The 12,105-nt window shown below is 35.7% G+C and overlaps 1 protein-coding gene across 1 annotated transcript in view; it reads right to left on the bottom strand.

Annotated features, from left to right (window-relative positions):
- Window positions 1–12,105, bottom strand: part of FAP (fibroblast activation protein alpha) — a 73,026-nt gene that overhangs the window by 44,187 nt on the left and 16,734 nt on the right. Inside the window, exons 4-10 of the mRNA XM_037044582.1 lie at window positions 11,619–11,713; window positions 10,643–10,717; window positions 8,915–8,967; window positions 4,850–4,922; window positions 4,066–4,186; window positions 3,016–3,170; window positions 914–1,017 (exon numbers count right to left, since the gene is read on the bottom strand). Coding sequence (XP_036900477.1) covers window positions 914–1,017; window positions 3,016–3,170; window positions 4,066–4,186; window positions 4,850–4,922; window positions 8,915–8,967; window positions 10,643–10,717; window positions 11,619–11,713 — 676 coding nt within the window. The remainder of the gene's footprint in view (window positions 1–913; window positions 1,018–3,015; window positions 3,171–4,065; window positions 4,187–4,849; window positions 4,923–8,914; window positions 8,968–10,642; window positions 10,718–11,618; window positions 11,714–12,105) is intronic.

Raw genomic sequence — 12,105 nt, 5'->3', positions numbered from 1 at the left:
TCTCTCACACCCGCTCTGGGGACCTGGCCAGCAACCCAGGGATGTACCCTGACTAGGAATTGAACCAGTGGCCCTTTGGTTCACAGGCTGGCACTCAATCTACTGAGCCACATCAGCCAGGTTCATACTAGTGAAATGTTTGGTCATATCATACAGCTGACTTCTCTTCATGAGGCAGGAGGAGAGAAGCCAAGCCTTGGTCGGTTAAGATTTGGAAAGTGGTAAGGAGGCAGACTTAGGGAACTTTTCCTTTTACCAGGCAGACTTAGGGAACTTTTCCTTTTATCAACTTCAACCAGAGTGACCACAGAGGACTGATGGAAGGCTGGAAGGCTGGAAGGCTGCTCTAATCAGGACTAATCCAACAAGATCTACATTGGGTACCATGCTGGGGAAGTGAGGATGCTTCATATCTCTGTCTTGCTACTCCCAGATAATTCATTCTACAACCAGTAATTGCAAGCAGACTACCTCCTACTTAAAAAGGTAAAGATTTGGAGAGGGTCAGTTGGTATTCTCTTGTTTGCCACACACATGTGATAGGCATGAACTACAAACCCTAGGTTGGGAAGAAGGTGGCCAGATTTGAAAGAAGCCAGGCTGAGGACATACATAAATTTTACTATCTACCTATTGGTTTTAAGTTGACAATCATACATTGGAGGTAAGTATCACTTAGGTGGTTCAGTGTGGTCATTTTTATACATCTAAAAAGTATTAATATTTTTTAAAAATTTAAGAAACTTAATTGTGATTTTTTACTTTTACCTGTATTTAGCTTTGCATGCTAATATTATTTATTTTTGCTTATAGTATATATACTCATCAATTACTCAGTAGAAAAGAAGTATATACACTGATTAAGAAATTTGTGTTAAACTTCAGTTTCTGGGAACCATCTGAGATAGTATACCTTGAGGCTATCATTGCTGGAACTGGCACCTCTGTGGGACCTACGTATTCAGCGTAAGTGGTATCAATAATAAATATTCGAACAACAGGATTCTTAGCTCCAGCCTGCCAAGAAAATGGGGATAAATAAGCTCATAAAATTATAGTTATCACCAAGATTTTCAAGACACTTTAGGAATTTAGGCATATTTTTATAAGCTAAAAATGTGAAGTGTATTACGGTTGAAAACATTCTCATTTCAACACAATGAGGAATTTCATTTCAATTTTACTTGTAGGGCAATTACAAATGCTGTATCAGCCAGAGTAAAAACACATATTTAAAGCAATGAATGAGGGCCCTTTGATTCATAGAAAAAAATAGTTTGGGCATGAAAATGCAGTTCTGTAATCGATATTGTTTTTTCTAATTTTTAAAGACAGATATTTGCTATTATTATTATTTTTATTATCATTTCTCCATGTGCTAGGGTGAATGCAGAGGTAGACTGGTGCTGGGGGGAGAGTGTACAAATAAATAATGAAAGATACGTTTTGCTTTTACCCTATAAATTGGTCCAGACAAGCACCACTCTGTTTCCTAGCTGGTTACATTACTACTGCTATCATCCCTCCAAAAGTAGGAAATTTCACCTCCAAATAAAGGTCTATGGAACTTATACTGTTCTTGTTTTGTGCTTTCTATGCTATTACATACCCTGAATAGTATATGACAGTATAGTTCACACTCAGCTTTTTATATTTTCTCTGCTATTTTACCACAGAAAAAGAGAATCTTGTAATTGTTAAATAACTTAAATCCCCTGTTTAGGTAAGTAGTTTTAAATGACTCTCTGCTGTTGGATTTATGTAAGGAACTGTTCAAGCTTTCCTCTGACCTGCCTTTTTACTCAAGGCTTCACTGGGACTTCTTAGTTCTTCCAAGTAGTCTCACCTCTCAGTCCGTAGTCAGAGGATTCCCCAAGTTCATTCTTCAATGAAACATGAGAATTTGGGTGCCAGCTTCTCTGTCGGTGTCAGTTACTCTGCAGGGAGTAACTTCATCTCTTCCTGCTCCCTTCCAGCTTCCTAAAGATCCAAGTCCTTGTACATCTTGGATCCCAAGTATCTCATCTCTCACTTCCAAGTATCTTCAGACTTCAAACTTTATATGCAGCCTTTGAGGGATCTTCTACCTAAACGCTCATGTTCTATCCTTTGGTTTTTCTCAAATAACTTTAAACGTAGATTTTAGACTGTCTGGAATTTCTATTTCTGTCACTATGGCCTCTTAGGCTCACTTTAGAACCCACTGGTGCATATGCACATCCGCTTCATCTTTGTCACTTAGGGACACATTGGATCCATTCATGACAGGGTTCCCTTGGCAAGTAAAAGCAATGGGAACAAAAGGACAGTGAACTATATTCTAAAACCACTTTCACTCCCTGTGCAAGAAAAAATGTATTATTTGATCCCCTTTCAGATTTCTTTTCTAAATTTAATTTGGATGCAATGTTCTTCACTGTGACCTGGCCATTCTCCATATGCACATACGGGTCTCTTCTCTTCAACAGGGGAATAATTCAAAAATATGTACACTGAGGGTTCTGGAATATTTATGCAAAAAACTTTGGACTCACACCCTGTTTAATTCACTCAGGGCTCACAAACTTAAGCTACCTTGTATGTGCAGAAAAGATTATAACTCATACTTGCTTCTACCTGACTGAAACATCAAGTTCAACATTTGTATTTCTCAATCTAGCTTGCATTTACATGAGAATTCAAGAAGGAACTGCAAAACAGAACTTTATTCTGAATTTGGAGCATGAAATACAAAAAATTAAATTTAAGTTAAGCTTGTTTTTCCTCCATGATCTAGACCATATGTTTTTCAAAGATTCTGCAATAGGATTTAGCGAGGACTCCTTCATCCAGCACAACCAGATGTCCAAAGCAACAGATGTCCACATAAATAATAGAGCACAGTACAATGTTTGCTTTACAATGCACAAGGATAAGAAGCTCTCCAAACTTGTTGATCCCACCTCTATTCATGGTATTGGTTGCTCATTTTGACACCAGGAAAATAGAAGCATCTGCTAAAAGTATTCAACATACCTTTGGGTATGGAATATTTATTGTTCTAGGATATTGCTCATCACCATAATAGGAATAGGCAATAACTGGTATCTCTGTATCATTAAACTCTGCATATGCCAAAAATTTTCCATTAGGAGACCACCAAAGAGCATATTTTGTAGCAAGCATTTCCTCTGAAAAATAAATACTGATATATTAATCACAAGTACAGCTTACTCTTAAAATCACTGTAAATATTTCAAATTTTATTGTATATATCTATTTATCATCCAAAATAATATACTTATGTAGATATAACACATGCTATATTTTGGTTATTAAAAAGGCAAATAATCTTTTAAGAATATTTCATCCTTATATCACTTATCAAATGATTAGTATTCTTAGGATTTGATATTAGTCAGAAATGTAATTTTTAAAGTACCTACTAAACATATTAACAGGAATTCATTATATTAACAGGAATTAATTTTCCCTTTGTGGCAGCTGCTGGTTCTTACTGTCACCTAAAATAGCCCAAACCAGGAAACTGTAATTATAATACAGAGTGACATAAACAAGTTGACTTTCTCTCCTCGGAATATTATTTTTAAAAAACAGTTGAGCTATATATTTTTTAATAAAGGCAAAGGTTAAAGCACGTTTTAAAGTCCAGTTAAGTCTTGAATATTACAGAACCTAGAAAGAGGGCAAAATTCACAAAAGTTTCAAAAATTAAGAATATTTTCCCACAAAATAAAATAGACAGTTGTTTAGTTTTAGGGAAAAAATATTTATTTCTCAAGAAGAAACAAACCTGAGAAATGAACTAACAGCATCTAAGGACCTTAATCTCCTTGGAATATAAATTATTTCTCCCACTTTCTAATGCTCGGATAAACCCTACCAGCCTGATGAGGTTTTGTTCTCGCAGAACACGCACGCCCTGTTCGTAACATGGATAACAGCTTTCAGAAATGCCACCATTCGTCTCGGGAACACACCACTCTTCTAAATGGTACTAAATGTATGCAATTATTCTCAATTAAAAGCTTAAAACAGCAGCAGGAGAAAAAGAGTACAACTTACCTTCATAAACCCAGTCTGGGATCCCGTTAAATATTTTATTTTCTTTTCCATTATGTGTTATTTGAAAAGGTGGGTTTTCTGGTCTTTGTTTCAAATAGATATTGTTTTGATACACATATGCCTGGAAATGGTGGTAAGCTTGTTAATAAGGGAAAATTCCACAAGAAGTACAATTAAATCTGTGTATTTATGTTAATTATTCACCCAATACCCTTTAATCCAGATGCAGAAAGACTCATAACTAAAATATAATTTTAATAGGTTAAAAACCCAACTCACATTATCAGCAATTATGATTTTTGAAGGCTATATAAAAATAATAAAGTCTAATATTTTATTAGTGGTTTCATTACCCAAGTAAATAATTATGTATATTAACAGGAAGTAAAATAAATCTCTGAATATTAATAGCTAGCCAGATCTCATCTTTATTTAGAGTCCTTAAATAAGAGCTTGGACAAAATTTCATGTTGTCTGAAGCTAGTCTGGGAAACTTGTGAAAACCATATTTTTCCTGAGCTTTCTGGCACAACGCATTCTGGCTGAGTATAAGGATAAAGTTTCTGACTGCGATATTTAAAGAAGTCTATCCATGAGCTTGAGATTTTGCGGAATTCTCATATGGGTTTCAATTTATCAAAACTCTTTTTGTTTTTAAGCACTAAAAAATAGTAATAAATGTATTTTTTCTTTTACACAAGGAAATTTAAGAGAGGCCAAAATCAAATGGCTCCTCTTTTATTTTTATTTAAAGGATTAAACATTTTATAATTTAAACACTTACTAATTGACTTCCAACAGGAGACCAGCAAATATACTGAATTGGACGAGGAAGCTCATTTCTTCTTACAAAATCTCTAGAAGGAAAGACAGACAGAGAGAAAAATAAATAAGTCTTGCTATTTAAAGCAAATAGTATTCTGGGTGAGCAGAAAAAACAAGCAACTGATATAAATGAAGGTTCATCCTCTCTGCTTCTTCAAACCAAATAGAAAGAATGTGGCCACTTGGAACTTGAAATGGGAGCGACCACCTAGCAACTACCTAGCAACTCTTTACTAGTTACTGAGAAGTCATTTACCTTCTTTGAGTCTCCACTTTCTGACCTTTATATAGCAAGGTAAATGGATTCAAGATCTATAGGCTGCAAAAGTGGGAATCTCTAGCAAGTGTCTCAAAGAAATCCCTCATTTTATAGAAAATAAACATGAGGTTACAGAAGTGACGTGACTTAAAAATCACATTGTTAGTTCTTGGCAGACCCCCAAATTAAACTCAAGCCTCTAACCCTCATTTGCGCACATGGGCTAAGATGGTCGCTGAAGTGCCTTCCAGCTCTGAAATTCTATAATGGTGTTGAAGTTCAATATGTACTCTTGCACATTCCCATTCACAAGCCTCAGCTCTGTGAATGCATATGCATTTCGAATTTTTGAAAATAAGATGCCATTTGACAATCTCTCCAGGGATCTGACTTGCAATCAGAAACGGAAAGGAACATCTGATCTCAAGCTAAACTGAAAAACAGATCGTATATTGGGCAGTGTGCCTTAAGCTTGCAAAGTCCTACACCCGTGGGGAAACTTCAAATATCCTTTTGGCCAGAAATCTCACTTTGATCCTTAGAGTCATCTTGCAAATACTCAGTTGACTGACTCCTACTGTGGAGATTTTGTAGTTCTTCAGCAAGAATGTGTTCAGGTTTTATGTGTTAAAGGATCACAGGATGTCCTGCTTAAGTTTTAATTTTTATCTTTTTGAAGATTATATTAATAGTTTCACTAAACATGCTTCTGTGGAGATGCAAAGCAAGACCTACCTGGGGAACATTTGAAATATTGCTCCCCAACATATGCCATCGGTTTGGCTCAAATAAACTTTTATAAAACTTCTCAACAAAGCAAAAAGACCTACCTCCAAGGTATAATATAAGAAGTCTGAAGAAAGACTCCTCAGCTTCCTCTTCAAAACAATGTCTCCAACCTGGACCTAACATATACCTGACATTTTTTAAAATTTAATCTTTATTGTGTTTTTTTCCATCACCATTTAGTCCTTTTCATACCCCCTCCCCACAGCAATCACACACTGTTGTCCATGTCCACGAATCCTTTTTCCTTTTGCTCGATCCGTCTATGAGTCTGCTTTTCTAATTCTTTGAAACTTTGGAAACTGCGAAGGCTTGTAACATTCATCACCTTGATGTAACATACATCACCTTGATGTAACGTATTTGGCCACGCAGCATGAGACCTAGCAAACAATGAGGGAACATGGCGCTGCACAGACCAGTTTTGATTGGACGAAGGGTGGTGCCCTGGGGGAAGAAGGCCATTGGTAATGCAAGGGGAACCCTGACTACCAGAGAGCAGTTCTTGGGCACCAGGCCCCTGGAAGGTCCGGAACATAGTGAAAGACATATGAGGGCACAGGCAAAGGAATAACCCAAAGAGAAAACATTCTTCACCTGGCTTACAATTCTGTCTCAAGCCCGCCTTCGTGTTACCTTTGACATTGTAACATTGCCTTATGTTGCCATATGCTGTGGAATCATCTATGTAGTTACGCAGACAGCGCCAAGTAGAAAATCTCAGCACACGGTCTCTTCATGACTGGCAAGTCACCACAGCTGCCATTTTCTGTGTTTTCTGAGTAATTAACAGTATGAGAGAAAGTGGAGGAGGCTGCTTTTCAAAGTCTGTTATCTCCTCAGTATTCCTTTCCTTCCTTGAAATGAGACCATCTTCATTTTCTCTGTGGTAGATTTTTATAGACTCTTTTGAGGCACGTGGAAGACTTGGAGTCGGTAACATTCAATTTTGTTTTGAAGCTCAACAAATTTGTCATCCCTCACTTTCTAAATTATTGTATGTTAACTTGACAAACAAAACAATCTGGCAAATTAATAGTTGTGAAAGAAAAAAAAAACCAATGAAAGTGGTTTGATTAAATTCACTGCACAAAAGCTAAATATTTAAAATGATTCTAGGCCTTAAAACATACAAACCATGATTAAAACATTAGTATTGCCCTATTCTTTGGAATTTGTTTAATTTTGTGAGCCTCCACATAGGTAAAACTTGGAAAATTTCAAATTGATTAAAAGAAAAATAAGAAAATGATTAATCTCTTTCTTTAGGAAAGAATCAATTCAGTACAATTTTTTAATTGGATCGAAAGAGTAGATTCACTTCACTTGTCTAAGTGTTTCTTGAGAGTAGGGTTAGTGCCTTGAGTTCATTTGTGTCCTCCCATATACACTTTTCACACAGTAGATGCTCAATAAGTATCTCTTGAATTTGGTGACAAAGTGGATCAGACATGAAATACTCAGAGTGCATTAGATAAATTTATATACTACTTTATGCACTGGTTCCTATTTCCTAATTTGACAGTTTAAGAAGATAAGAGTTATATTCCTTGGATAAAATATCTATGGGGCATTTACACAATGGAATACTACTCGGTCATAAAAAAGAAGAAAAATTTGCCCTTTGTGACAGTATGAATAGACCTGGGGAAGATTACGCTAAGTGAAATAAGCCAGTCAGAGAAAAATAAATACCATATGATTTCATTCATATATGGAATCTAATGAACAAACTGAACTAACAGGCAAAATAAAGATTTACTGATAGCAGGATGGAGGGAGGTTAAGAGGTGGGTGGGTTGAACAAAAAGGAAAAAGGACTCGTAGACATGGACAACTGTGTGGTGATTGTGCAGGGGAGAAGGTATAAGGGGACTAAATGGCAATGGGAAAACAAAATAAATTTCTTTTTAAGTTATACTCTTTTAAAGTTTTAGTCTGAACATTTTAAAAAGTAGATAAATATTTTTTGAATTTTTGTGCTCTTGCTAAACAAAAGGAGAAATAGACCATAAGATTTTTAATACCTCTCCAAGACATACAATGTCTTACTTTTCCCTTTTATATAACACAAATAAGATATCACATTAAGATGAGTAACTAAACCAATTCATTGTCCGTTTTTCTTAAGGGCAAAGCTGATCATGTCATTTCCCATTTAAAACTCCTCAGTGATTCCCTATTGTCATCAGAATGAAATCTAAACTCATTTTAATGGCTTCCTTATTATTACTTGGCCCATGTTTCTTGGCCTCCACTCCCTCCCAACCTTACACCACCTCCCAGTAGTCAGCACGCCCTCCTCCAATTTCACCTCCACAGACCTACTCTGAGCTTCCTGAACACACCACGATCTTCACCCCCTTTGTATTTTTAAATAATATCCCTTCTGCCAGGAATTTTCTTTCTTGGCCCTCTGTCTACTGACTTCCTTACTTTTTCTTTTTGAAATTATACATATTTTAATATTTAACCATGCAGGCAAAGAAACAAAATGATATCATACATACCAATTCATCCATCATCTAAATTTGAGATATTAACTTTAAGAACGATTAAGTAAAATCAACTAACACTGTGTATGTTCAGATACAACTAATGCTGCATCTCCCTCCCTCCTGCTTCCTTCCCATGAAGGAGCTACCCTGGTGAAAACAGCGTATTATTCCCCTGCATGTTTTGTACTTTCGTGCATATGTTTATTTCCATAACAGGCATATTTGTAATTTGGTATTTAAACCTGGAGACTATATTGTGTATAAAAATGCAAAATACTAACTTACAAAAGAGATGAATATTGCATAGAAATATTTTCTTGAATGTCTTAATTTATGGTTGCCCATATATTGGAAGGACGTAAGAAACTATGATCAGTAAGAAGATAATGTAGTCTTAGTCTTAACCTCAGGTCAGTGTTTAAAATGAGAAAGTCTATACATTGCACTTAAGTAGTATTCATAAACAGACGTGAAGTTTTACCCATTCCTAAGGTCATAGATGTGGTATGTTGCTGTGTAAGAGTACCTCCAAAGCTGTTGGGAAGAAGAGAGGCAAAGAAAAATTTTAATTTGTAAAAGCTTATATCAAGAATGCATAATATAGATAATTTAATTCAAGGTTTGAAATTACGAAAGGACTATTTCCACATGGCATTAGGAGGGATATGTTTCAATTCTTAATTAGTCTTCATTTAAACTATTTTACTTTTGTCCTGTTTGTCCAAGTTCCAGAACTCACCAGTGATTCACCCCTCACCCTATAAGAACCATATTTGAAGACAGCTCTTAACATAACAAGCTTCCCTTTGACACATTCTATCCTAAGAATTTTCCCTTTTATGTTTTACCTTGATTGAAGTAAAACCTCCATGATTTCCATGGCCCATAAGGATTATCCTGCACCTGAGTAACTGGTTATCATCATGCCCATTAAAACTGGGTAAAAAAAATTCATTCAACACGTAGCTTTATTACAACATACTTGCCTTTCTTTGAGTATGGGTTTCCAAGTTAATAAACATGGAAAAATAAATGAGATAGTTTATAATTTCTCCTTATAAAAACTGCTTTTTTCTCACAAGTATATTTATATCATGGTTAGTAAATAATGCAGGTATTATTTTGGATTTCTTTTTCTTAAAAGGGAGTTCAAATTCTTGGCAAAGAAGCTCCAGAGGGTTGAAACATATCTTTCTGGAGATTGCTGATACCAAGACGTAGTCCTTTGGAAACTGGTCCGTGGACTGAACAACAGGAAGTGTGGCAAGATTGACTTTTCATTCTGAATATTACAGGAGTTTGGCATCCCAAGTAGGGTATGAAAAATGACAGTTAAACCTAAAAGTTCTTCCCCTGGCTGGTGTAGCTCAGTGGTTTGAGCGCCAGCCTGTGAAGCAAAGGGTCGCTGGTTCGATTCCCAGTCAGGTCACATGCCTGGGTTGCAGGCCAGGTTCCCAGTGGGGGCCATGTGAGAGGCAACCACACATTGATGTTTCTCTCCCCTTCTTTCTACCTCCCTTTACCTCTCTCTAAAAAAATAAAAGTAAAATATTAAAAAAACTAAAAGTTCTTGATCTATAAGTAATTATTACATGTTTAAAGCAATAGTAAATCCTCTTTCCCTTTTTCAAAAATAAAGATCATTTTGAAGATGTATAAATAGAAAAAAAGGAAAATTAGGTAAGGGTAAATGGTCTAGTTTGGTGTGGCTCTCCTACACTAGACTTTCAAAGACAGAGACTTAACCCTGATGTATCACTGACTGCATATTATCTTGATTGAACAACTGAGTTAAATAAGTTACATCTTGATTTTCAATTTTAAATAACACTAAACTTTTATAAGGTTAAAATGTGGGAATTAGCTAATGATTTATGATGTCAAATAGCTTTAGAAATACAAGGATAATTCGCCTGTTTCTGATCAATATCAGTGCCCCCAAACAAAGTATTTTTCACTAGAGGAATATAATATCTATGACTGGATGATAACCAGACAAGTAAGCTAAACTATTTGTATATGTTTCAATTATGCTTTTGGGCTCACCTCAAGCCCACATTAACTTCTTGAATATTTAGATATAAAAATAGGCTTCTGCCTCCTATTACAATTATAAACCAAGTTGAGGATTAGGAGATTTAATCCCCAAATTAAATCTCCTTCTATACATACCCTGTTACTCAAATTACCCAAATTAAATAGCCAATACCTTTGAATAATCACTCTCAAGAAACGCAAACTGCCGATCAGGTGATAAGCCGTAATTTGAAGCATTCACACTTTTCTGAAATTATTAAAAAACGATTAGAAGGCAGAGAAATAACAGATCACGTTAATTTGTAGTTCTAAGAGAATATCATATCTTTGATATACCCTACATACATATATATTCAATGCAATTTTAAAATGTTTATGTAGTGCTCACTGTATACAAAGAAATTTGTTAGGTACCATGGGAGAAGGATGTAGTAAATAAAGATCTACTTTGTGATTTCAAGAAGCATGTAATGTTAAACTTGTAAATAAATAACATATTACACATTAGTTCTGTAAAACAGATATAAACACAGCATCACAAGAGCATTAAGGAAGAAGTGATTGAATCCAACTGAGTGTAACTGCCCGCAACAGAGCGGGAAGGTGTTACCTGAGCTTGGCTTTAAAGGATGAATGGGCCCTTGAGGGGAGAGGAAGGAGGAGGATTGAGAGTCCAGGAGGACTGAGTAGCATTTATTATTCCACGTCAGATGCTGTCCTAAGCACTTTTAAACGTTGCTTCATTTAATTCTTATGTTAATGCAAAGAGGCAGTATTACTTCTCCTTTACAGAAGAAGTGGAGGTGTGGCGAGGTTAGTGTAGTGTGGAATCTCACCCGAGTTTCCGTATTAGTCAGTGACAGAGCCGGGGTTTGAACCTCAGTTTGCCTGACGACAAAGATTGAGTTTTTAACTTTTCCTCATACCATGTTATTTGCACAGAGGAAGAAAGATGTTAGGGGATTTAAAGGAGGGAAGGGCATAGTCTAGCGGGACTAAAAGAGATAATTAAAGGAGAGCTACAGTGGGAATGGAGCCGAGAAGGCAGGTTGCTGGGTTCAGATCCGTTGCTAAGAGTTTGGCCTTTTTCTTGGTCAGTGAAGAGCTGGCAAAGATTCTTGAGGAGGAAGGTGATGTTGGATACATACCATGGTGGTATTACTCAAAATGGTATATGATTCTCCTGTTTCAATATTATAAAACACTATGTTATTATCTGTAGATTGATGAAGATATTCTTGTCCTTTAAACAAGAAGGAAAACAAAACTTGAAATAATTTCCTTTAATAGGAAATAGAAAATAGCAAAGAGAAACCTCTCTTATTTCGCAGACTTACTTTGCTTTTCCTCTTTGTCTAGTACATATTACTTTGTTGGATTTAAAATAAGTTGAGGGTGGAAGGGATAAAATAATACTTTTTTCTATTTCCCACAAATATGCCTTATTTATTAGCAGCAGCCTTATTTTAACAAGTTCAGGGTACTCAGGAATAAAATCAGATTTTATCCATATATAAAGAAGATAAACTGGTTTTAAGTGGTAAATTTCTCTTGCAATAAAAATGGATTTTATTTGGGCTGTGTTTGACTTAACTTAAAACCTATCTTATGTACATTTTATTTCCTAAAGAGAAA

Source organism: Sturnira hondurensis, unplaced genomic scaffold (assembly GCF_014824575.4).
Source record: "Sturnira hondurensis isolate 20B ecotype Veracruz unplaced genomic scaffold, ASM1482457v3 Scaffold0004136, whole genome shotgun sequence".
NCBI classification, from domain to species: domain Eukaryota; kingdom Metazoa; phylum Chordata; class Mammalia; order Chiroptera; family Phyllostomidae; genus Sturnira; species Sturnira hondurensis.
Note: the sequence above shows the minus strand (reverse complement) of the source record. Positions and strands in the feature narration are given on the sequence as shown.